Raw genomic sequence first — 26,230 nt, 5'->3', positions numbered from 1 at the left:
AACCACTTTTCTGCAAGTTTTTTCCTGTTGTACTCATGTTGTCTTTTAAATGTTTTGGTTTTCTAACTGTTTTATTGTTTGTAGGACCTTCCAAACGCCATGAATGCAGCAGAGCTCACAGACAAGTTGGGTCTTCACAGCCTACACACCAGGCAATGGTACATCCAGGCAACCTGTGCCACCACTGGTGATGGCCTATACGAAGGACTGGATTGGTTGTCTAATGAGCTCAAAAAACATTAATCACCGGCTAACCACTCAATCTCAGACCATACTCCCTACTCTTAAAGTTTTCCAAATCTGAGTAACCCTCTCCAAAAGAGGAAACTGCAAGTTGCCCTTACCTCCGCAGTTATTGTCATAAACATACAGGCCAGTGGTGGAAGTGATCTATTCTTGTAAAGCTGTTGGGGTTTTATTATTTTTATTTTATGTAACTGTAAATATACCTGGTAATGGGGCAGCTTATTGCATTCTACAAACCCATTCGTGGTTATTCCTCTTTTGGGCTGATGGGCAGCCATGTGTGCATTGAATAAGAAAAAGGGAGGTAAAGAATAAGAGTTAACAGCACGATCACCCAGGACCTCAATGCAATCTGATGACGTATTGTCTGGTCACACGTACTGTAGCGGCGGACAGCCTTTTGATTTAAAGAACTGACTTAAACACTGATGCACTACCTGCAGCCACTGTGGTTACTTCAACAAGTGACTACATGTACCATTACCCCCCCCCCAACAAAATTCCCCTTTAGTAAATATACCAGCTTTTGTTAAACAGTAAGTTAAACTGAGAAATGCTGAAAACAATCTCACATCTACCTGCTTCATGGTTGTTTGATGTTGAGACAGCATTGGGTTTTTGTATTTCTGAGTCTCAGGTTTCTCATGTGCTGCCTTTGCAATATACGTGTTAGCAAAACTGCATGATGGTCTTTAGGGTCATGCATATTCACTGGGTGTTTTACATTGTTGGGCTGCACAGGAACTATTACTTCACTGAGTAATTATTTCAACAGCCCTATACTGTAACGCGAGTGTACTGCGTTCGTTAGTTGCGACTACAGAAGTCGTACACTAAAATGGCCCTTCTGTCTTCACTAAAACTCTTTTTTTTTTTTTTTTAATTAATTACCAAAATCTGATAAATGGCGTTTTGAAGGCAATACAAAATCAGTTGCAGCTACATGATTGATGTAGTGACAGTATTGTTTCCTTTGCAGACTATTGTGCTTGGGGTAAACGAGAAGCCCAACATATGCCTTCTCATCCAAGACACATGTTGCCTTTTAATTTTCCAGCTTCTTTTTTTTGGAAAGGTGTGGGTGTTTCCTTTACTGCTCTGAACATGTCTTTAAGGTGAATCAAACAGTTTTTTTTATTTATAACTGCCTTAAATTGTGAGAACTATGTTAATCCTTTACTTAATTCTGTGTTTTTTTTTTTAATGTAAAGCTTTTGTTTTGTGAGGAAAAAGCACTGTAATTAAATTGACTGGATACATTTTTTTCTGCAACTGATTTTCATTTTTACACTCTATGCAATAAAACTGCTGAATGTTAATGTGCGTAATGTCGTTTCTTTCTTGGCCTCTCAATTGCCCTTTCTCACTTCAGACATTTTGAATTTTCATAGTAGGAAAAACACAGGTGATACTAATAACACTAACAATGGCACGATGGTAAGCAAGTGCTCCAGAGAGAAGAGCAAGGAGCCAGGATGCGAAGCGGAATTAAGCCATCATTAACTTCACCATCCTCTGCTTTTACTTCTGTGAAAAATCTAAATATATTCCATGAAAAAGGCCTACTTTGAGTTTGTGCTTCTTTTCTGCTAAAAACATTATTTATTTTCTGAACAAACAAGTGTTTTGGTCTGTTGGTCGGACAAAAGGAGGTCACATGTGATGGGAAGTTTTAACAATTATCTGACCTTAATAAAAAAATAAATTTAAAAAAAGTTAGCGTTAGTTGCACTCCTGACAGAATTGGTTAACGCTTGAAGAAACAATACTAAAATTTAACAACCCCAAAAAAAACCTGGTGTCATGGCAGCCTGTTGGGGCCGTCACCCTTTGACCCAGAGAGAAATGCGATGCCCCCAAGGTGATGTAAACCACCCAATGTTTGGGTTAAAGCAGTAATGTGGAGAGCACTCCCTGTTTCACATTGTGTAGGGGCGCCAATCTAGGACAGCATTCTTGCAGGTTGATTAGGCTGCTATGGATAATGCAGCCAAGCCTATAAAACATGGCAGGAAAGTATGGTGGTGGAAGGGGAGGGAGTTGGGAGTCTCGGGTCCCCTCATAGGGCTGCTTTGTGTGGGCTCCTCTCCTGCTGCTCCGTCAGCTTGGTTTGTGTGTGGCAGTCTAACGGTACTCGGCCATATAAAAAGGACCAGCCTGGTTTTTTGCACTCTTCTTTATGAATGCCTTGCTCTTTTTTTTTAGTGCACCCCCCAGGTGCCAGCCAGCAGAATACCCTCTTTCAGACCAATTCAAGGCAAATGCAAACACTACACTCTATTATGGCCGGTGGGGAGCATTCCAATGGTATCGCACCAGTCAGGGAGCTGAACCTAGAACGGTGAGGGATTAAAGGAGCGCTGGCATGATTGAGAAAAGAAAATTGCAGCTGCCGAGTAGTGCGAGAGACACAGTGAGATGGAGGACAGGTACAAGGAGCAAGAAGGAGCAACTTGGGAAACTTTAAAGAAAAACCTTTGAAGGAACTAACTTGCTTGACTCTTTTCAAACGTAGACTTAATTAAGCAAAAGACAGCTGCAATGTCCTTTCTCTTGAAGAAATAATTTCTCTAATGCTGATGCAAATGATATAAACATTGCTTTTGAAAAAGTTAAAGCTTTGCAAAAAAGCTGCCAGACGTGTAATACCCTTTGAAATAGAAATGTAATATATATATATAAAAAAGAACAACAATTCAATCTGTATTTTTTGAGATCTTTTACTTAAGCAGTTGTAAACATGGAGCGACATTTCCAGGAAAAATCTTATAACACACAAAAATAGACGAGATATAGATTTATTCCCCGTGCAGCAAGGCTCCAAGATAATTCTCTAAATTAATCCAATACAGTGATAGTTCCACGGGCCAGGCTTAGTAATAAAAAGATCATTGTTTGATTTGCAAAATATTTTATCTGCATTATATTTTACAAAAGAAAATTTAAAACCTGTGAATATAAAGAAATATTGGCGGTTTAAAAATCACATAAAATGTGTTTTTAAAAAAACAAAAAACATACTCAATATCAAAACACAACCCAAAATAAGACAAAAGACACCAGTGTCCTATGACTAATTGACCAACTTATTGGATGAAGAAGTTAAAACACAAGGCCCAAAGTCTGTGAGTCAGACACATCGACCTTTCTCAATCAACAGTCCGTTTGGCTGTTCAGGGGTAAACGGGGTCTCCGGGGCCAGTCAAGCTGCTGTAGAGCTTTCCGTCCGTGTTGTGAGTCTCAGAATTGAGGGGGTGGGGAGGACATCAGTCGTCCGAGTCTGTGTCGTGGCGCCGCCTGTGGCTTTGTGTGCCACCAGCAGGGGCCGTCTTGTGGCTGACAGGGTTACGGGGGACAGGAGACCCCCCGTCAGAGGAGTCTGTGTCATGCCGCTGCGGTCGATGATGGGGGTGGGAGGGCAGTCGCTCGGCCTTTGCCCCCCCCCTTGAATGGCTGTCATGGGGTCTGGCTCCACTCTGACTGTGGTATGATGGATTATGATGATGGTGGTCCTTTCTCTGCCTATAGAGTAAAAGGAAGCAAACAATCAATGACTGGGTCGCTGCGGATCGGGTGAGATTTTATGAGGCTGGGGGGAAAAGTAGCTGCCTGATGAGCTTTAAAGTGACATCCACAGAAAACACTTCATGACAGCTGTTAATCTACTGGCTATTGTTTGGATAAATGACTGTATATTTAAAAACTTGTAGCATTTATTCTGTACACTACCATCGTATGCTGATGTTATATTATGGCTCCCTCTCCAACCGGCACATTCATTCATGAACATGCACCCCAAATTTAAAAAGGTAACGCTTCAAGATGCTTTGTGTGGGACAGTGCCTTGCTGCCCTCTAGTGCTTGAAGATGAAAGCTTCTGATTTGGTGAAATGGCGAAATAATAGCCTGTAATAATTAAATGTGGTTTAAATAAATTGAGGCGTTATTTAAAATACATGATGTTGGAACATGGATTTTTTTAAGCCATACTTTGTAGTGTTTGTTATTTTCACCACCCTCAGGGGTCGGTTAATGACAGATATATCTGTATGGAGTAATAAACCAACCTTTTTATGTTATCTGACTCCGAAGAGGACGAGTCTCTTCTTTGCCGTTTCTTCTTTTTTTCCTTCTTCTTTTTCTCCTTTTTGCTCTTTTTCTCCTTCTTTTTCTTTTTGCTCTCGTGCCTAAAGAGTAAAGAAAACAAAAATAGTTTCATAGAAAATCGATAGAGGCGGACATTTTGTCCAGTAGAATGGTGTATCAAATTTCATATACCGTATTTTCCGCACTATAGGGCGCACTGGATTATAAGGCGCACTGTCAATGAATGGTCTATTTTCGATCTTTTTTCATATATAAGGCGCACCGGACTATAAAGCGCATTAAGCGAAACAAAACAGTCAGTCAGTCAAACTTCCTCCACTTCCGTACCATTGATTCATTAATGTTGAATTCTCTCGCAGCTGCTCTATTCCCATGTTCTCCTGCGTGACTGACAGCCTTGAGTTTGAAGTCCGCGTCGTAAGCGTGTCTCTTGACAGGTGCCATGTTGGGTCCTTATCCACACACACTGTAATATTATGGTGAAGCACAGTGTGTATTACTCCGCGACGCTCCTGACTACGGTGGCCGTAATGCTGCTGCGGTGCGGCTTTGTAGTTTACTAAGTCGTACTAAAACATGTTGACAGAGCGCCGTGTACCACACAAAATCGCTTCGAGGTCAGTAAGCACAACCAGAATTAATCCATATATAAAGCGCTCCGGATTATAAGGCGCACTGTCGTTTTTTGAGAAAATTAAAGGCTTTTAAGTGCGCCTTATAGTGCGGAAAATACGGTAGGTGTTCATTTAGTTATCCTAGGTTGTGTCTAATATAGAGCACACTCACCTTTGTTCCAGATCCCCTTTTTCTACACTCTGAGAAGTCTTTGATGTTGAGGTTTCTGCACAGACTTCTGTTTTGTGGTGCTGTAAAGAAAGCATTTATATAATATTTGCATGAACTTGTAGATACAAGGAAAGACTCTTCTAAAACTCTCAACTCGTAAAGTCTTTCACTACCCTCAACAGATATTCAAAATGCCTGTTTTCCGTCCGTCAAACTGATTGGCACTTACAATATAAACATCTGCATTTTACTGAGTCTTCATCTTAAAATGTTCAGTGACGTTATGGCATTGAGGAGAAGAACTTACTGTAAAAACAGGCAAGCCTATTTTAGCTGCCTCCTTTTCTCTTGCGGAGAGCACCATTTTCCTTGACCCGGCACTGTAGATGAAAACACTCAATTATAATCAAGCACTTAACAATCACAGTGCATCAAGATAAAGGCTCTCTTGCCACTTGAATGTCATGAGGGGCAATTTACTGAGTTTTAACATGACAAATAAAGGACACAGTGAAAGGCAGAGACAGATGTTGCCATTTGCCCTACCAATTTATTGTTTGCTCTAAAACAAACACTGTTTTCAAGATCGATAAAAATACCTAAAATGTATTAAAAAGTAGTTATGGAATGAAACCTCTTAAAAGTTGTGAATGCTTAAATATCTGAAATCCTGAGTTTACACGTAGAGGATATTCATCAACAACAATTCATTTTACAATGTTCTTAAGAATACAAATCACCTGGAGCTTCCCAAGCCTGAGACACGGTCCACATCTCTCTCTTCACCATCAGCCTCTTCCCTCCGGCAAACATCTGCAAGGTCCTGGTTTTAACATTGAGAAAATGTTAGTTTTTTCAACTAAGGCAAGATATTTAAAGATGTTCACAAGCTTTCCAGTGAAAGCAGTGCCAAACAAAGTTTCATACCTCTTTGGTCAGGCCGGTTGGTTGCCTCTTCACATTCTTGTGCCCTCTAGATGGAGAATGGAAAACATAAATTGATAACATTTGTCGACACACGCTTGCATTTGTCAACCATTTATCTTATAGGAAGGTATACGTACAGGGCAGCCATCAGTGCCTCGTGCTCTGCTGCTTTGACAGCAGCAAGTTCATCCTCTTTGGTCAAAGGTGCACCAGTTTTTTTGTCCCTCGAGTACCATGACAGATCCTTGCCTTTTTGCCATCGCCCCACCGGTGCCATCAAAGAGTTCCCTGGTAACAAGACAGAAGAAGTGAAAGTGGTTGAGAAAGATGTGTTAGTTATGCTGTAATGTACAACTCAGCAGACAAAATGTTTAATTATTTAAAATATATAGTACCAGTCAAAAGTTTGGACACACCTTCTCATTCAATGGTTTTTCTTTATTTTTTTCTACATTGTAGATTAATATTGAAGACATCCAAACTATGAAGGAACACATATGGAATTATGTGGTAAACAAACAAATGCTCAACAAACCAGAATATGTTTTAGATTTTAGATTATTCAAAGTAGTTGAATGAGAAGGTGTGTCCAAACTTTTGACTGGTACTGTATATTAATTTGATTGTCCAAACAGTCAGCAATCTTTTTTGTTTTGTAGGTGATGAATGATCATTGCAGCTTTATAATAATAATAATGATGTTTGCAGGAACAGATTTGACTATACAAACTCAGTGGAAAAGTACACATTTAATCCTGTTTTGAAGCAGATTGTTCCTGCGATGTAACAAATGAATAAAAAATACACATTTTAGGTTGCATCCACAGAATCACCACACTTAGAAAAAAAAAGGTTATGCCTTTGATGAGTCAGTATCATCTGTAGTAGCAATAAGCCTTTTTTAAAGTAGTTGAATGACAAGGTGTGTCCAAACTTTTGACTGGTACTGTATGCATGAATACAGGTAGTGTAAATAAATGTTTTAAACTTGTTTAAGTGCTGTTGATAAGATGTAGTGTTGCAATTGTTATGCAATAATAGAGCACTTGATAGATTAAACAGAGTTATTACATGCTAAATATGAGGGTTAAAGTACACATTGAACTCTGTTTTGGAGCAGATTCAAATGAATGAAAAATACACATTTTAGGTTACATCCACAGAATCACCACACTTAAAAAAAAAAAAAGGTTATGCCTTTGATGCGTCAGTATCATCTGTAGTAGCAATAAGCCTTTTTTAAAGCATTGTAGTGTAAATAAATGTTTTAAACTTGTTTAAGCGCTGTTGATAATATATAGTGTTGCAATTGTTATGCAATAATGTTATAATAGTTCTTGTTTGGCATGCTGACATGTTGCCAGCAGTGTGGGGCTCAGATAGCACAGAGGCTACACGTGTGTGTGTGTGTGTGTGAGTGAGAAGAGGAGCATTGCACACACACACACACACACAAGGACCGGCTGTTTATAAAGTAGGAAACCAGGACGAACACCAAGCAGCCAGACACCGTGTAATGAGGGACGTCACCACAAACGGTATGGAGAAGCAGCACGTGGAGTATTGAAACCATCGCCACGTGCTTTTTAAGACACCTGCTCACTATTTAGCAAGTTAGCAACATGTGGCTAACGCTGATAGCGAACATGCTCTCTTTTTAAAAACCTACCCAGATAATTTTCTCGGTGTTTATCGACTTTCACGTCATCCCAGTTGAACTGGTCCTGCCCTCCTCGGACCCCTCCAGATCTCGAGGAACCAAACATTTTTAGTTTGGTTACTTTATTGTGCGACTTTTAGCTCAAGCAGCTAGCTTTAGCCGCGTTAGCACACGAGCAGCGCTGTATCGGCCTTCGAGCGTCCTCTCATCCGGGTACTTTTCCCCCTCTAGTGGCGAGTCCTCTTCACTTGTTGTTTGGAACAACGGGTTTCTTTGTGGTGGTGGTTACTTAAACCCGTGAAACTAACATTTAAAATACATTTGGAAGTTATTCCATAAGAGATGTGCAAAGCGAATTGAATAGCTGGGGGAAAAATAATATTATTATAATATTATAATAATAATAACGCTCCACGTGTCTGCTTTATCCCACGCATTCCCGATGCCCGTGGACGTAACATGTCGCTGTGATGACGTAGGCAGCACAAATGTCCTTAATGGCTCTAACAGCAAAGAGAAACTACACAGGAGGGAGAAAAGCATCAGGAGACCGACCCAGACTCTCGGACTAACCTTACTCCCGATGTACATAAGGTTTTTTTCCAGGCTATTGTCAGGTAGGAAGGAGGACATCATATCTGTCTCTTTTTTGCATATTGTTTGTATTGTCAGCCATCATCATTGGGCGTGTAAGGAGTTGTTTCTGCAGCATTGTTGCAGAGGAGGAAGGTGTTAGTTGTGCAGGGGTTAAGTTGAACTGATGCAACGTTACCTGTCGTTTAATCATCGTTTATTTAGTCCTTGTAGGTGGGAGCCAGCCATCAGTGATAACTATTATTATTTATTTAAATCAATCCCATAAATATGTCAGCTTTTGTAAAACACTTAGTATTGACCACTGACCAAATGTACATCCACTCATTATGTTGAGATTTTGAGTAATACACCATCATTTCTTCAAAACCTAATGATTAAAGCCCCCATTCACTCCTGCATCATTAACCCAGTCAATATTTGAGATCAATTAGTTTAGTCTACATATGATTATACAAAACACCTAAAGTCAACCATCAGTACATGCACAAAGCAATCACACACATTTTGCGCTTATTGTATTCGTATTAGTTTGTTGCACTTATTGTATTCGTATTAGTTTGTTGCACTTATTGTATTCGTATTAGTTTGTTGCACTTATTGTATTCGTATTAGTTTGTTGCACTTATTGTATTCGTATTAGTTTGTTGCACTTATTGTATTCGTATTAGTTTGTTGCACTTATTGTATTCGTATTAGTTTGTTGCACTTATTGTATTCGTACTAGTTTGTTTCTGTACTTTTGCTCTGGTTTATGCTTTTAGATGCTTGTTTAAGAAAGGAGATGCACTTATGACTTCTGGTGACTAGTAGTTCTCTTGAATACCTATGTTGAATACACTTATTGTAAGTCGCTTTGGATAAAAGCATCTGCTAAATGACTGTAATGTCATTTTCTTCAGGGAATGCTGCTCTAGTGTGCAGAGTTTCGCTCTAGCGTTCCCATGCATATCTGAGCATTTTGCTGCTTTTTATGGCATGAGTCACAGTGCACTTTGCAATGCCAGACAAAGTTGTTTTTATCTGTGAGAAAATACTGACACAATTTGGTAAATACAGTGTAGGTGTCTGGCACAACTTCACCTACTTCCAAGGTGTATGAAAAAGGGTAAAAGTCTGAAGAGTTCAAACTCCAGAGGCACTTGTAGTATAAAGACAGGAAGGATAAAGTCCTCCAGCTGAAATCTTGTTATCCTACACTTGTGACACTCCCTCTATAATAATAAAACATGGAAAGTGCTACTTTGCAGCTTTTGTACGCTATATTTGGATAGACAATAGAAAAAACATTGGAATAAAGAGGTCACAGTATTTGACTGATTAAGTACAAGAACTTGAATATGTGCCCACATAATCCCCAAATCACCTCTGTTTCAACAAATTATTATTTGCATTACGTGAGAGTCTGTCAACTGTTTATTTTCTCCAATGAATGGATCCCCAAAGCCTGAGGTGACATATTCAAATTGGCTATTTTGCCAAACAAAAATACACATCAAAGATACAGTCCCTGACAAAAGTCTTGTCGCTTGGGTACAAGTTGACCTTAAGTGCCCCTCAAATATATTTGTAATCATTTTTTTTTTACAAGAAATGGCTAATTTCAATCCCAACAGTTTTTGAAATAATGTTTTGGTGCCAAACGAAACTGCTGAAAAGCATTCTAACGTTCACAGCTTGGTAAAGCCCACTGAGTCAGTTTTTGCAAAGACAAAAGTCTTGTCGCCTTGTCATATGATGCACCCAATCCTAGATTACAGCCTCACCTGTGATCAATAATTGATCAATCAATTAGTGGGTGTGTATAAAAAGAACCCCAGCACACCAGACCTTCACATCAACTGCAACTTGACCTCTGACAACATGCCTAAGATTCACCCTGAGACCAAAGCGTTGATTATCAAGAGGCTGAAGACCAGATCCACTGCTGAGGTGGCTGACACCTTCAATGTGTCTCAGCGTCAAGTACAAAGAATAAGAAAAAGATTTGAAGAGACTGGAGATGTTTTTGACAAGCCCAGGTCCGGCAGACCCCGCAAGACAACTGCTCGGGAGGACCGTTTGTTGGCTCGAAAATCCAAGGCCAGCCCCATTTCCACTGCAGCAGAGCTCCACCAGGCCTGGTCACCTCAAGTCCCCGTGTCAACCAGGACAGTTTGTAGAATTCTGTCTCGAAATGGCCTCCATGGTCGAATCAGTGCCCAGAAACCAGCACTAAACAAAAGGCAATTAAAAAACGTGTGGCATTTGCCAAGGCCCATAGCCTGCTAAAAGGATGGACGCTGGAAAAGTGGCAGAAGGTGGATTTCTCAGATGAATCTTCGGTTGAATTACATCACAGCCGCCGCAAATATTGCAGGAGACCTACTGGAGCCCGCATGGATCCGAGATTCACCCAGAAAACAGTTAAGTTTGGTGGCGGAAAAATCATGGTCTGGGGTTACATCCAGTATGGGGGTGTGCGAGAGATTTGCAGGGTGGAAGGCAATATCAATAGCCTAAAATATCAAGAAGTATTAGCTACCTCTTACATTCCCAACCATACAAGGGGTCAAATTTTGCAGCAGGATGGTGCTCCATCGCATACTTCCATCTCTACATCAAAGTTCCTCAAGGCGAAGAAGATCAAGGTGCTCCAGGACTGGCCAGCCCAGTCACCAGACATGAACATCATTGAGCATGTCTGGGGTAGAATGAAAGAGGAAGCATGGAAGACAAAACCAAAGAATCTTGATGAACTCTGGGAGGCATGTAAGACTGCTTTCTTTGCTATTCCTGATGACTTCATCAATAAATTGTATGAATCATCAATGGATGCAGTCCTTCAAGCTCATGGAAGTCATACAAGATATTAAATATGGATCTCACAGCACCACTACTTAATTCACTGATGTTATGCAACATATTTTTGTATTTGAAGTAAATTATTTGTTCAATTTTCACATTACTCTCTGTAGGCGACAAAACTTTTGTCTTGCCAAAATCTGACCTTTCTGTGTTCATTAAATGATCAATCTTTCTTCAGTGAAGCAAATTTATTTTAGTATATTAAACATAATTTGGGAGGGTTTTAGCTTTCATATGAGCCATTTCTAAAACCAATGGATAAATTAAAAGTCAGGTTATAAACTGTTGTTTCTACAAAATGGATAAGTGACAAGACTTTTGTCAGGGACTGTATTCAATATATTAAAGAGAAAGACGGAGAGTCTATTATCTCATGTGAGAAGCTGGAACCATGAAATGTCTGCTTTTTTTTTAACTTATAAAGTAGTTGCTGATACAGTTGTTGATCAACTGAACAACTTATTGTTTAAGCACCAAGAAGACTCTATCAGACTACTGAGACCTGATGGATTCCACATGATTTAAATTAAATTTCAGGCTAATGTCAATCACATGGGGTATAGTGCACGTGGTTAAAGTCAAGCACAGTGCAGCTTCCAATAAGTGTCAGCCAGGGGTGATTGTAAACTTGCATGTCTCTCATTTCCTGTCACGCAGCTCAGTGTCAAGTACAAAAGGTTGATTCTTGTGTGGGTGTTAGATCTTATTTAGCTGAAAGTTTCAGAAGCTTTGTCAATACACATAATATCAATATAAATATATATTTGTTGTTTTTGATATTATATCCTTGTTTTTTGTGTGTAAAATGTCAGAAATGATGATTTATGGTGATCTAGTTCTCAAACATATTTGGTCTGAGTGGCAGCAGCAGGAAGGAAAAAAAAAACCCCAAAGCTCTTTACATTTGCAAAGCTGTAACCAGTAAATACTTACTTCATAGATTACAAAACTAGTATTAGTTCATGAATCATTTGACCATCTTTACTTATGTAGCACTCTGTATGATAATCATAGGCATTATAATGTAATATATTGTTTCTAGAGCTGAAACAATAAGGCAATTTTCATTGTATTAAATGTTCAGGTCATTTTCTTTCAGCGAAAATACTCAACGTTCTCTGCTTGCAGCTTCTCATATGTGATAATTAGCATCTTTTTTATGTCCCTGTAATATGGATATCTTTGGGGCCTGGTTTTAATCAAACAAAAGAGAAACGATAAGAGAAGAGTTCCACCTGTGCTCTTTTGTTAGGCTAAACCATAAATCAAACAAATAATCAACTAGAAGAGTGCAATTATCTGCGAAGGTGTATCTGCAATAACCGCTTTTATGATGTTTGATTGGTAGAATACAAACCACAATTGGCTAACCCCCAGTCTGCACCACGAGTGTATCAGACGTGTTTTTCACTCACACTTCTCATTCAAATGATACGATCTCCTTTTTAATGCAGATATCTGCCTCGTCTCTGTGTGGGGGCAACTTGAAGCGTTTATTTGGGCTTTGAGTCTATTTTTTGTTGACAATGCACGTGCAAACGTGAGGTAAATGCAGATTAAAAGGCACAAAATATCTGACTGAGTGGCAGCCAGCTGTGTGTGTGTGTGTGTAGTTCCGTTAGCTTTTAGGTCATAGCCAGCTGAGCTAGTGAGCAATTGTTTGAACCCACTGTGTCTCTGGGCACAGAGCAGTGGCTGAGCGGCCGCAATGCAATCAGCTGTGCGATCACATCATCCACTAGCCGGGGTTAACAGGGGCTAGCGAGGAGTCAGCAGTTCATCAATTGCATTATTAAACATGCTATAAAAGGTGCTATTAGAAACTTCAACCTCCTTTAGCATGCAGCTATAAATCAGCCATCAAGTGGGGGCAGCAGTATGCACAATTAGCCGTGGACAGACGCACGGATGCACACACACACACACACGCCCAATCTCATTATCTCCTTGCAGAGACAATAATAATGATAAAAATCATGTTTTTTTTTTCCCAGTCATACCTATCTCCGTATGGTAACAGGGAGCCAGTGCAAATTGCCCAAATAGATTAAATGATAATTATTTATTTGAAAATCCTCTGGTGGAGGGTTGTTGCTGGGGTTGATACCCACTTCAGGACAGGACTCTAAAAGGTCGAGGCTTCTGAAAAAAGAACTCCTGCATCTTTAATTAGACATGGTGCCTTGTATGGAAACATTCAAGAGGCAAAAGATAATGACTCTCTGTCATTTGCACCTGCAAAGACAACCTCACTTCATCTGGTTTGCTTGAAAACAAGAAGGCTCATTTGCTGTGACTTTGGCTGTAAAAAGATTACAGGGACTTTAGTTTTATGTTTTTTTAAAGATTTATTTGGCAAACATGTCATATGAAATACGAAGTAATTGCCGCCCTGTGTGATGAAATTGATGTAAGTAATAGGCCTTTAACCAATAATCATAATGATTGATATTAGCTTTTCACTGTAGCTCAATTTAGTAGCTTCATAGTCTAGCTGGCTTCCTGTTGGAAATATCTGCTTGGAAGATGCTCACAGTATTTACTGAAAACCACCTGACCTCATAAAGACTGCATACAACTTAAATTACTGAGCAGAATGGAGAGTTGTCTCAGCCTTTGGACTAGCAATAAAACACACCTACTGCTCTTTACTACAGTAGCAGATCATTTTGGATAAATCTTCTAAACATTTTTAAATTAACCTTGATTTTAAAAAAAACCCAAAATCTACTAGGTTGTTGATATGGCCCTGCCCTTTCTTTTTCTCTCCTCCCTCCTGCACTCTTACTCAATTGTCTTGTCTTGCGCAAATCACACCCTCCCTGTTCACTTGAACTCACCGTCTGCTTGAGCTCTGTGTGTATTGACGAAAGGTAAGGTGGAAAACTACAGTCATCCCTTTATTCTTTATTTGAGTATCTTACCTAAGAATAGTTGTGTAGAATATATTGCAGTATAGAAAAGGTAAGATGTTGAAGTAGCTATTTTGCAAAGATGTTTACCACAAGAACTGTACTTACAGGTTTGTTAGTGATTGGATTGCTGCATAATTTAGTTAAAGGGAATTAAACGTCATTGTTTTCTTGAAAAATGAGCTTATGTCTCTATGAAAAGCAGTTCTTTCTCTTAGCCTCTTGTGAGTCTTATCTCTTCTGTTTTTTCCTGCCTTCACAAGCAGTGAAGAGCTGTCCAATTAGTGAGTAATTGTCCCTGCACCATGCTAAACTCGGGGCTTGCCGACCTGTTGATTGCCTTTGCTCTTGCCCTTGTGGGAGATGTTTTGGTCTCATCATTTGCTGGCGTATGGTTTGATCGCGTCCATCCCACTAGAGAGAGGCTTGTCTGAGCATGTTAATCTGCTGTTATGTTTATAAAAACTCTTTCCATGACCATATGTTGAGGTCAGACAGATTCAGTCCTTTAATGACTCATGCTGTAAGTTTCCAGTGGATGTGTGTCACACCTTCAGCCTCACCCACTTGTTTCCTATGCTGAACTCTCCTCTCTACCTCTCCTTTTAGCTATGGCTGGACCCAGGCCTGTGGTGTTTAGCGGCCCATCCGGGGCAGGGAAGAGCACAATGTTGAAGAAGCTCATGAAAGAGTACGACAGTGTCTTTGGCTTCAGTGTTTCCCGTAAGTATACCAATCTAGATATTTAGTTTATTACCTTGTCCTCAAGGAGGACATTGTTTTCCACAATATTTGCACACAAACAAGTAAGACATTAAAGAATTATATAAAATGATACAAACAGTGAGACAAAGTCATGGATTAACACTTCACAAATAGCAAGCAACTAATGTTTGTATTCATTGTCGATTAATCTGCTGAATATTTTCTTGATTATTATTTTTTTTTTCTCACTATTTTCCAAAATTGAATGGACTAAATGATGAATAGATAAAACAAAACAAAAATCTACAATGAAAATAAGCAATAGTTGGATCCCAGTCGTATTTTCTGTTGATCGACTAATAGAATAATTGATTCATTGTTTTATCTCTAGATTGAAGTAAAGTACAGACTTTGACATAAATGTCTTCTCAACCCTCAGATACAACGAGAAATCCTCGGCCCGGAGAGGTGAATGGCAAAGGTACAACTTGTTCTTCCTCTTTCACGACCACTTTAACAGTAAATCACAGTTTTTGCGTCTGTAGTATTTTAGCTTTCTTTATCTGTATTCAGTTTGTCTCCTTTTTTGGGTTTCAGATTACCATTATGTCTCACGGGAGGTGATGCTGGCAGACATTGCCAAAGGCGATTTCATAGAGAGCGCAGAGTTTTCGGGGAACATGTACGGGACTAGTAAAGCTGCCGTACAAGCCGTCCAGGCCAAGAACCTCATCTGTATACTTGACATTGACATGCAGGGTGTGAGGAACATCAAAAGGACAGACCTCGAACCCATCTACGTCTCTATCCAGCCGCCATCCATGGCCGTCCTGGTGAGCACGGCAGGAAATGCATTTCATTCAATAGATGATGGTTCCTATTGTCTTACGAGGCGTTCCTGGGTGTGACGTTCTGTTTGCTTTGTTTTACAGTAATCTTGTCATGCAGGTTTTGGATGTTCTGAACACTTCTGAATGCTTTCTGTTTTTGTTTCAGGAAAAACGTTTAAGAGACAGAAAAACAGAGTCAGAGGAGAGCCTCCAGAAGCGTTTAAATGCAGCTAAGGTGGACATAGAGCTTAGTAAGTATTTGTTTGCAAAAATGAAATTGCATAAACATTAAAAATGTGACTCTAAACATAATTATATGCCCTTCTAGGTAAAGAACCAGGACTTTTTGATGTCATAATTATCAATGATAATTTGGAGGATGCCTATGGGCAGTTAAAAGATGCTCTTCTTGAGGTGAGCTTCTATTGCAAAACACATTCCTTGACATTAGATAGTCAACACACATTATAACACTGCTTTAGTGCATTGACTTGAACATCAAGTAATACATGTTTGATACCTTTGCACAGTGATTGAAAATGTTTTTACATTGATAAGATTCAGTTGAACCGAGACTGTGACTCTAAAAAGAAGAAAAACACAATCTGCCTCTTAAAAATGGAAAGTTGTATTGAACCATCCCCAAACAGAGATTGTCCAATCGTAGCCTAGCAACCGTAACTAAGCACACTAGACCTGACCACTCTACATAGAGCGGTACATGGCGTCCGAACAGTTTTTTAATTAGCCTTTCCAAAATCAAAAAGGCAAAAGGGAATGGATTAACATTTGTGTTCATCTGCTGTTTGCAGTCTCACCTCAAGTGTCTTCGTTCACTGTTGTAGATTTGTCTTGTGTTTCTTGAACATCACCTTCCTGTATTGGGAGCATTATTACATATTTTTTCCCTTCTCTAGGAAATCAATAAAGTCAAGAAAGTCAACATGTCTTCATAGGATAAAAGAAGCATCCTGACACCTTTTTGTCCCATCCATCCACTCCTCACAGAAAAAAACCCGCAGAGCTCCATTCCAGTCGTGACCATTCCCTCAGATGGTGGTCTGTAAAACTCAGACAAACATCCCTTAGCGGATACACAAATACGTAGGTTTTATATGTTGTTTAGAGGTAGTTATTAACTAACAATATGTTAAAGTCTTTTTTACTGATCTGAAGCGCTTTCCATATTGTTATTTTCACTTGTATGAAGAGAAAGTACTCCAATAATGCTTACTTGATATGTGGCTGGTATGTTATGCAGGCTGCTCTGTTGGGTTTATTGGGTTGACCAGATATGCTGCTTGCAGCTTTTGTCCTCTCACCAACATGAACCAACACAAACAGTGAGTAACAGAACTCATTCCATCATGTTTATAAACCGGTCTTTCAAGAGTGTGGAAAAAGCTAGTTTCTGGATATCTTGATCAGTGGCAGAGAGTTATGCTACTCTTTTGCCACCAGTCATATTGAGATGATGGAGAAATTGACAGTGATGGATAGCTGCGCATATTTAGTTCAGGAGGCAAACTCATCTTAAACTTCAGCATTACAACTGATTTTTGGGGACAAAAACATGGTGGCTGTTTATGTTCAAGGGGTACATGTAGGTCAACTTTACTGTGGAAATGATACAATTATTCCAGTGCTGGTAAATGCTTGTTTGTCAGATTTTGTATAAATTGCCACAGAACTCCATTATAGTTATGTTTGCTGGATAACCATGAACAAATGTTGTGCTCTAGTGAGATTAAATCCAATAATAGAGGTAGAAAATATGGCTTAAAAACAAAGAAACAATAAAACATGTATTGTCACTTAGAATAACACTTTTTTTTATTTTGGGTGGTCTATAAGAACAACTGTTAACTGTTAACTTTGGTAAACTTTTATATTGTGTAACTATCATTTTGCGACTTTACCTTTTACAGTAAAACGACATTCATTGAACAGTTTTGATTCCTAACTAAAGGACGGGTTTTGCAATTTGAAGCAAAATTAAATGGCATGTCTTTCCTTTTTATATTGCGTAGAATTAAGCATGCAGATCTCTTTTTAACTTGTTTACTGAGAGAATATCTATGACCAGGGTATACACAGGATTCATGAAGTTTGAGACCCTTTTATTCATTTTAAGACCTCATTGCCACTTGGACTCCTAACCGGTTACATCAGGGACATACTTTACCTTACTATACTATACATTGATTGTAAGATAGCACAACTATACAGTCAGTAATACACTCACAATCTTGTTCTTCATAATACAAACATACATACTTGGACTCTTTGTTATTTGGCTGTTATTTATCATTTCTTTATGTTAATGTATTGTTTATGTATGTTATGGTGCAATTAAAGGAATTGAAGGACAACAATTTCACTTCATGTTCTTGTACAACCACTGTTTGACCAATAAGCTTTGAACTTTGGTAAATGGTAATATATGAAACGTTGATGAGCTTCATGGGGTAATGTCATGTCAAGAGCTCCCTTTTAACAAATACTCATCATGGCATGTGCACATAAATCTGCAGTAGAGACCAGCGAACAGATGTTTAACAATGTCCACACAAAAACCGTAAACACAATTTCCACACAGACATAACTGGATTTAAAAAAGGTAGAATATTTGCACCCATGCATATTAAAGCCCAGATGTACACATGGTTTTAGATGAATTAGCTGCATGATAATGATAAGGTAATGCAACATTAAAGCGAGAAATACAACCTCGTTGTACAACCTTGTTTATTTAAGTTGTTTGCCAATTTCTGCAGTCTACAAAGCCTAACTTAAATTTGATAACTATTTTGATTTTGACATTTTTATGGCTTACTATACTATGACTTTTTAAACATTTTATTGCATACTGTACTACGACCTTTTTGTGATATTCTTGTGAAATGTTTGACATATTATGTTATGATTTTCTATGATGTTTTTATGGCATTATATAATATGAACACTTCATGATGTTTTTTGTGACATAGGATTACTATGTTATGACCTATGAGGTACAAAACTGACTTTTAATGTTTTTCTATGTCATACTATACTATGACTTTGTTTAGCATACCATACTATGACTTTTCTGAGGTTTTTTTCTTCTTTTTTTTGACAAACTATACCAGTTTTTTTTTTTACATATAATATGATGACATTATTTTGACTCAATTGAATCTGAATTACTTTCTCCATAATATACACTGACATTTTTTCATATTGTATTCTATGAATTTTTTCCCAACTCAATATACTATGACTTTTTATTACGTTTTTTCAACAATGCCCTTTTTTACGGCACACTATACTATGACTTATTTTTCGTTTTTTTACTTACTATTGGCTTTTCACTGTAATTATTTCAATAACTAAATTTGACAGCTTCATAGTTTAGCTCTAGTAGGCTTCATTAATATTCGCTTGGAAGATGCTCATATGCAAATTTCCCCGCTGCGGGACTAATAAAGGATTATCTTATCTTATCTTATCTTAAAACCACCTGACCTCCTGTTAGACTGCATAAAACAGACACTTAAATTACTGAGCAGAATGGAGGGTTGTCTCAGCCTTAATAAATCACACCTACTGCTCTTTACTTCAAAATCAGACAATTTTGGATAAAACTACTCAACATTTAAAAATGTACCTTAATAAATAACAAAATATACTTGTGTGTTGATAGATGGATGGATGGATGGATAGATAGATAGATAGATAGATAGATAGATAGATATCTTTATTTTCGTGTCATGCACAAAACGTGCCCAACCCTCATGGGATTACAAGACACCAACAATACAGCTGCAGTGGACCCACATCTCATCAAGTCACATTTGATCACAAAATAACAGGTTGCTTCAACGCTCAATTTTAAACAAAACATTCTGCCTTCTCTCCCAGGCCTGGCAAATAAAATCTGCTGCAGAGAAGCTTCCTTTCCTGGAACACAACTCAAGTTTTGCATAGTCATCCAGCCAAAAGAATTCAACATACATGGAAGTAATTTTACTAAAGAGGACACACCTCATGTTAATTTCCCTGATCTCACGCAACATCCTCCCTCCTGCACTCGTACACAATTGTCTTGTCAAATATCACCCTCCCTGTTCACTTGAATTCACCGTCTGCTTGAGCTCTGTGTGTATTGACGAAAGGTAAGTTTGAAACTACAGGCATCCCTTTAATATTTATTTGAGTATTTTATTCAAGAAAAGCTGTGTAGAATATATTGCAGTATAGAAAAGGTAAGATGTTGAAGTAGCTATTTTGCGAAAACGTATACGACAAGAACTGTACTTACAGGTTTGTTAGTGATTGGATTGCTGCATAATTTAGTTAAAGGGGAAATAAATGTTGTTTCCTTGAAAAATGAGCCCTTGTCTCTATAAAAAGCAGTTCTTCCTCTTGGTAAACTCGAGGCTTGTCAACCTGTTGATTGCCTTTGCTCTTGCCCTTGTGGGAGATGTTTTGGTCTCGTCACTTTGTTGCCTTTAAGAACTGCTGGCTTTTAATTTTATCGCGTCTATCCCACCAGAGTGAGGCTTGTCTGAGCAGGTTTATCCGCTGTTATGTTTATAAAAAGTATTTTCATAACCATATGTTTGTGCTCAGAGAGATTCGATCCTATAATGACTCATTCCATAAGTTTCCAGTCGATGTGTGTCACACCTTCAGCCTCATCCACTTGTTTCATAGGAGACTCTGCACCTCTCCTTTTAGCTATGGCTGGACACAGGCCTGTGGTGTTTAACGGCCCATCCGGGGTAGGAAAGACCACACTGTTGAAGATGCTCATGGAAGAGTATGACGGTGTCTTTTGCAAAATTGTTGCCCGTAAGTATACCACTCTAGATATTTAGTTTATTTAGTTTAAAATTGAATGGACTAAATGATGAATTTGTTTGCCCTTGTTTTAAATTGTTTTAAATTTGTTGTTTAAAATTGAATGGACTAAATGATGAATAGATAAAACGAAACTAAAATCAAGAATAAAAATAAGCAATAGTTGGATCCCAGTCATATTTTCTGTTGATCGACTAATGGAATAATTGATTCATTGTTTTATCTCTAGATTGAAGTAAAGTACAGACTTTGACATAAATGTCTTCTCAACCCTCAGATACAACGAGAGATCCTCGGCCCGGAGAGGTGAATGGCAAAGGTACAACTTGTTCTTCCTCTTTCACGACCACTTTAACAGTAAATCACAGTTTTTGCGTCTGTAGTATTTTAGCTTTCTTTATCTGTATTCAGTTTGTCTCCTTTTTTGGGTTTCAGATTACCATTTTGTCACACGGGAGGTGATGGAGGCAGGCATTGCCAAAGGCGATTTCATAGCGAGCACAGAGTTTTCGGGGAACATGTACGGGACTTGTAAAGCTGCCGTACAAGCTGTCCAGGCCAAGAACCTCATCGGTACACTTGATATTGACATGCAGGGTGTTCAGAACATCAAAAGGACAGACCTCAAACCCCTCTACGTCTCTATCCAGCCGCCATCCATGGCCGTCCTGGTGAGCACGGCAGGAAATGCATTTCATTCAATAGATGATGGTTCCTATTGTCTTACGAGGCGTTCCTGGGTGTGACGTTCTGTTTGCTTTGTTTTACAGTAATCTTGTCATGCAGGTTTTGGATGTTCTGAATACTTCTGAATGCTTTCTGTTTCGTTTCAGGAAAAACGTTTAAGAGACAGAAACACAGAGTCAGAGGAGAGCCTCCAGAAGCGTTTAAAGGCAGCTAAGGAGGACAAGGAGCTTAGTAAGTATTTGTTTGTTTGCAAAAATTTAATTTCATGAACATTAAAAATATGACCAAACATAATTATATGCCCTTCTAGGTAAAGAAGGACTTTTTGATGTCATAATTATCAATGATAATTTGGAGGATGCCTACAGGCAGTTAAAAGATGCTCTTCTTGAGGTGAGCTTCTATTGCAAAACACATTCCTTGACATTAGATAGTCAACACACATTATAACACTGCTTTAGTGCATTGACTTGAACATCAAGTAATACATGTTTAATACCTTTGCACAGTGATTGAAAATGTTTTTACATTGATAAGATTCAATTGAACCGAGACTGTGACTCTTAAAAGAAGAAAAACACTTTTCTTTTATTTAGCCTTTCAAAAAACAAAAGAGCAAAAGTGTAAGGAATGGATTAACATTTGTGTCCATCTGCTGTATAAAGTCTCACCTCAAATTTCTTTGTTCACTGTTGTAGATTTGTCTTTTATTTCTTGAACAACATCACCTACCTGTATTGGGAGCATTATTACATATTTTTTTCCCTTTTCTAGGAAATCAATAAGGTCAAGAAAGTCAACATGTCTTCATAGGAGACAGCAGCATCCTGACACCACATATTCCCATCCATCCACTCCTCACCCCAAAATTGGAATGCAATTTGAAGCAAAATTAAATGGGATGTCTTTTCTTTTTATATTGCGTAGAATTAAGCATGCAGATCTCTTTTTAACTTGTTTACTGAGAGAATATCTATGACCAGGGTATACACAGGATTCATGAAGTTTGAGACCCTTTTATTCATTTTAAGACCTCATTGCCACTTGGACTCCTAACCGGTTACATCAGGGACATACTTTACCTTACTATACTATACATTGATTGTAAGATAGCACATACACCTACAAACATACACACTTGGACTCTTTGTTATTTGGCTGTTATTTATCGTTTCTTTATGTTAATGTATTGTTTATGTATGTTATGGTGCAATTAAAGGAATTGGAGGTCAACAATTGCACTACATATTCTTGTACAACCACTATTTCAGATAAAAAAAATCTGTGCAATATAAATAAAATGTGCAATACTATAATTATTCTGTCTGTTTATATAATATTTTTAGTTATTGTGGATTTTTTTTCCTTTTTTCCTTATTTAATATTCTTTCCTGTTTTATTACTTGTATTACTTATTTACTTATTTATAATGCTTGTTGTTTTTTTTACTATGTCTCTTGTTTGCACTATCTCTATGCTGCGAGACTAATAAAGGATTATCTTATCTTATCTTATTTGACCAATAAGCTTTGAACTTTGGTAAATGGTAATATATGAAACGTTGATGAGCTTCATGGGGTAATGTCATGTCAAGAGCTCCCTTTTAACAAATACTCATCATGGCATGTGCACATAAATCTGCAGTAGAGACCAGCGAACAGATGTTTAACAATGTTTACCATATACACCATTATACATCATTTCTACACACACTTGGATTTACAAAGGAATATTTGCACCCATGCATATTAAAGCCCAGATGTACACATGGTTTTAGATGAATTAGCTGCATGTTAATGATAAGGTAACATAACATTAAAGCAAGGAATACAACCATGTTGTACAACCTTGTTTATTAAAGTTGTTTGCCAATTTCAATGGTTGATTATTTCTGCAGTCTACAAAGCCTTACTTAAATTTGATAACGAATTTGATTTTGACATTTGTATGGCTTACCATACTCTATGACTTTTTTCAACATAATATACTATAACTATTTTTTGACATACTATACTATGACTTTTTTCAACATTCTATACTATAACTATTTTTCGACATACTATACTATGACTTTTTTTCAACATACTATACTATGACTTTTTTTGACATTCTATACTATGACTTTTTTCAACATTTTTTGACATAATATACTATGACTTTTTTTCAACATAATATACTATGACTTTTTTTCAACATACTATACTATGACTTTTTTTGACATACTATACTATGACTTTTTTTTGACATTCTATACTATAACTATTTTTGACATACTACTTTTTTTACATTCTATACTATTTTTTTTGACATACTATACATACTATACTATGACTTTTTTCAACATTCTATACTATGACTTTTTTTTTGACATACTATACTACTTTTTTTCATACTATACTATAACATAATATACTATGACTTTTTTTACATACTATACTATGACTTTTTTTGACATTCTATACTATATACTATTTTTGACATACTATACTATGACATAATATACTATGACTTTTTTTCAACATTCTATACTATGACTTTTTTTCAACATTCTATACTATGACTTTTTTTCAACATTCTATACTATGACTTTTTTTGACATAATATACTATGACTTTTTTTTTTTGACATACTATACTATGACTTTTTTTTTTTCACATAACTATACTATGACTTTTTTTCAACATACTATACTATGAATTATTTTCAAGATTGTTTTCTTTGAGCTTTTTCTAGATACTTTACCATGACTTCTTTTGACGCATATACATGACATTTTTTTAAATACTATACTAAGTAGTAGCAAGCTAATTTATAGACATTATGTAATAGGGTTGCACAACAACATGCAGTTGTGGCCCATTTGTTACAGAAGAAAAACATGACGAACAACAAAACAAAAACAGAAGTGCACTCCTGTTGTGCATTTTTTTAAATTTACATCAGGAGAGATGCAACCAGTAGAAACAAAACAATTCTCTGGGCAAATAATATGGTCGATATCTTAACATTTAAATATCAACAATAACACTATCCATCAACTTTCACTGTGTTTGAGCATCAAACATCTTTGATGTAAAGAGAGTCCGCCTCCCCTCTTCCCACCTGTGTCCTGTGTCCTGGGAAGCCACAATCGATAAGGTGTCTGCTTAACTGTCACCCCTCTCCTGTCGCTGGAATAGCCTGACATTTTCTGAGACGAGACATTAGTCAGGAGAAGATTGGGTGTTCTCAGCTCTCCTCCCTTTCAGCTCCACTTTTAGTAGATATGCTACGAAAATACCTTTTCTTTTGACATACTATGACTTTTTTTTACTGACATGCTATAATATGACTATACTCTGAGATTTTTTTGACATACTATATTATGACTTTTCTTGACATGCTAAGCAATTACTTTTTTCAACACGCAATAAATTACTTTTTTTCGCTATACTCGACAACAAATTGTGCTATGATATCTGTTTCGACATACTTAACTATAACTTTTTTTTTTAACATACTATGGCACACCGCTTTTCTGACATGCTCTAATACAACTTTTTAATATATTTTTTAGGGGCTTTACTATGCATATTACAACTTAACTGATTTCTTTGTAGACTATACTATGAATTTTTTTGACATACTATGCTACGATTTTTTTTAAATACTGTGACTTTTTCGTCATACTATACTATGTTTTTTTACATATTGGATTCTTTTCATGACGTTTCTTCAACATACTGTACCATTACTTTTTTCGTCATACTATACTAAGACGTATAACAGATTTCTATTAATAAACTATACCATAACTTTATTGTTCAAACTATACTGTGATTTTTTAACATACCATATGACTATTTTCAATATAATACACTATTTCTTTAAATCACGTTTTTTTGACAGACCATACTCTAACTGTTTTTCATCGTACTTTTCTAAGAAGTTTTTATTTCTATGATGTATTTGTATGTGTGCTATAAGTTAGAATTGAGAAAGAAACTGGCCATACTTATTATTTGCAGTACAACTATTTATTAGAACTGAGAACTCAAACATATTTGCAAAAACTACACACATACAGTACAAGCAATCACAATCTATTAGTGCGTCAATGTTAATACATAACATGATCCTTGTAACTGACTAAAATACCTTAAATAACCACACCACAAGTCTTTAAGGGGCAGGTACTGTTTTCTAGTCACTTAAATTGAAAAGGTAGTCAATTCTGTAAGCTCAAGTACTTTGAACAAACATTTGCTCGCAATCAAATAGATCATTAGAGATCTGGTTACTCTGGATTAACACATCTGCTTTGGAAAAGCAGATACATGCAGACACTAATCTAAATATTTTTCACTTTCACTTACATATGGCCCTGTGACACAGAAATGTCAATAAAATTGAGTGTAACATTACATTAACGGTAGAAACTTCCGTTTCACAATAATAAATGACACATGCAGTCAAACACAGAAATCCAGTGTGAAACAGGTTCACCTTCCAAATGATTTACTTGTAGAAATGCAATTTTTGTCCAAGCTGCTCACTAAAAAATAATTCACAAACAACCAAAGAAGAGCTCATGTTTCATTTTGCCAAACTGAATTTGAAAATTCAATTCTATGATAAGCTTAAACAACAGCCCATGGACCACGACGGTCACCAAAGTTCTGTTGTTAATTGTACATAATCAGTTTTGCATATTTAAATTGACTTGATACTGAATAGAATGTAGACTTGACTTCACTAACTCCAACATTTGCTGCTCCAGGAAGCTAAAGCACTGCAAAAGTGCTAAAGGCGACATTACTTAAAAGTACAAAAGTAAAACCCCAAAAAGATATATATACCTAAATATACTATAGTGTATATCACAGGAGTCATCACTAAGGATAATGCCTGGATCAGTTGATATTAGTGGGTCAAGGTCCATGATTTCGAGAAGGTGTATTTAAGTGAAACGTGATGATTTAAAAATGTTCTAATTCAACTTAAAAACAGACGACAAAATAATTCATCGGTAAAATGTCAATCCTTAATTTCCTTTTTCTCTCTGTCCACCATGTATATTGTACAACACATACTGCATATGTCGT

General features: G+C 37.3%; 4 protein-coding genes across 7 annotated transcripts in view; 3 read left to right on the top strand and 1 right to left on the bottom strand.

The window, feature by feature from the left end:
* The window catches only part of arf1 (ADP-ribosylation factor 1), a 4,065-nt gene extending 2,506 nt beyond the window's left edge, over nucleotides 1–1,559 (top strand). For all 3 annotated transcript variants that reach the window (XM_054625728.1, XM_054625746.1, XM_054625736.1), the window contains exon 5: nucleotides 85–1,559. In XM_054625728.1, coding sequence (XP_054481703.1) covers nucleotides 85–243 — 159 coding nt within the window. In that variant the 3' untranslated portion in view covers nucleotides 244–1,559. The remainder of the gene's footprint in view (nucleotides 1–84) is intronic.
* Nucleotides 1,560–2,955: 1,396 nt separating this feature from the next.
* c3h1orf35 (chromosome 3 C1orf35 homolog) lies at nucleotides 2,956–8,167 on the bottom strand. The gene is made up of 8 exons (XM_054596284.1): nucleotides 7,736–8,167; nucleotides 6,204–6,354; nucleotides 6,067–6,112; nucleotides 5,880–5,962; nucleotides 5,447–5,519; nucleotides 5,140–5,219; nucleotides 4,314–4,433; nucleotides 2,956–3,768 (listed from the first exon to the last, which is right to left on the bottom strand). Exons 1-8 carry the CDS (start codon nucleotides 7,830–7,832, stop codon nucleotides 3,513–3,515), a joined length of 906 nt encoding a protein of 301 aa, XP_054452259.1. The 5' UTR covers nucleotides 7,833–8,167; the 3' UTR covers nucleotides 2,956–3,512.
* Nucleotides 7,447–18,398, top strand: LOC129088987 (guanylate kinase-like). 2 transcript variants are annotated; one of them, XM_054596285.1, is made up of 8 exons: nucleotides 7,447–7,604; nucleotides 8,206–8,343; nucleotides 14,689–14,802; nucleotides 15,224–15,265; nucleotides 15,382–15,617; nucleotides 15,781–15,865; nucleotides 15,943–16,028; nucleotides 16,532–18,398. In XM_054596285.1, the coding sequence occupies exons 1-8, from the start codon at nucleotides 7,583–7,585 to the stop codon at nucleotides 16,568–16,570; spliced, it is 762 nt and encodes a 253-aa protein (XP_054452260.1). In that variant the 5' UTR covers nucleotides 7,447–7,582; the 3' UTR covers nucleotides 16,571–18,398. The 2 variants fall into 2 exon arrangements, with proteins under 2 accessions (XP_054452260.1, XP_054452261.1); XM_054596286.1 differs by lacking the exon at nucleotides 8,206–8,343.
* A 1,934-nt stretch (nucleotides 18,399–20,332) lies between these two features.
* On the top strand, nucleotides 20,333–22,294 carry LOC129089200 (guanylate kinase-like). Its single transcript, XM_054596586.1, has 6 exons — nucleotides 20,333–20,450; nucleotides 20,737–20,778; nucleotides 20,895–21,130; nucleotides 21,293–21,377; nucleotides 21,457–21,539; nucleotides 21,921–22,294. Exons 1-6 carry the CDS (start codon nucleotides 20,339–20,341, stop codon nucleotides 21,957–21,959), a joined length of 597 nt encoding a protein of 198 aa, XP_054452561.1. The 5' UTR covers nucleotides 20,333–20,338; the 3' UTR covers nucleotides 21,960–22,294.
* Nucleotides 22,295–26,230: the final 3,936 nt, after the last annotated feature.

This window comes from Anoplopoma fimbria, chromosome 3, assembly GCF_027596085.1.
Source record: "Anoplopoma fimbria isolate UVic2021 breed Golden Eagle Sablefish chromosome 3, Afim_UVic_2022, whole genome shotgun sequence".
Lineage (NCBI taxonomy): Eukaryota > Metazoa > Chordata > Actinopteri > Perciformes > Anoplopomatidae > Anoplopoma > Anoplopoma fimbria.
This window is presented reverse-complemented; position numbering and strand designations above follow the sequence as displayed.

What these genes read in the sequence shown, in the direction of transcription:
- LOC129088987 (XM_054596285.1), top strand. Translation starts at nt 7,583, where the DNA reads ATGAGGGACGTCACCACAAACG. An exon ending in GAGGGACGTCACCACAAACG is followed by an intron (nt 7,605 to 8,205) that starts GTATGGAGAAGC and finishes GTGATGACGTAG; the next exon opens with GCAGCACAAATGTCCTTAAT. An exon ending in TAAAAGATGCTCTTCTTGAG is followed by an intron (nt 16,029 to 16,531) that starts GTGAGCTTCTAT and finishes TCCCTTCTCTAG; the next exon opens with GAAATCAATAAAGTCAAGAA.
- c3h1orf35 (XM_054596284.1), bottom strand. Translation starts at nt 7,832, where the DNA reads ATGTTTGGTTCCTCGAGATCTGGAGGGGTCCGAGGAGGGCAGGACCAG. An exon ending in TCAGGCTTGGGAAGCTCCAG is followed by an intron (nt 5,520 to 5,879) that starts GTGATTTGTATT and finishes TTTCATCTACAG; the next exon opens with TGCCGGGTCAAGGAAAATGG. An exon ending in GAGTCAGATAACATAAAAAG is followed by an intron (nt 3,769 to 4,313) that starts GTTGGTTTATTA and finishes TTTACTCTATAG; the next exon opens with GCAGAGAAAGGACCACCATC.
- LOC129089200 (XM_054596586.1), top strand. Translation starts at nt 20,339, where the DNA reads ATGGCTGGACACAGGCCTGTGGTGTTTAACGGCCCATCCGGGGTAGGA. An exon ending in CTTTTGCAAAATTGTTGCCC is followed by an intron (nt 20,451 to 20,736) that starts GTAAGTATACCA and finishes CTCAACCCTCAG; the next exon opens with ATACAACGAGAGATCCTCGG. An exon ending in TAAAAGATGCTCTTCTTGAG is followed by an intron (nt 21,540 to 21,920) that starts GTGAGCTTCTAT and finishes TCCCTTTTCTAG; the next exon opens with GAAATCAATAAGGTCAAGAA.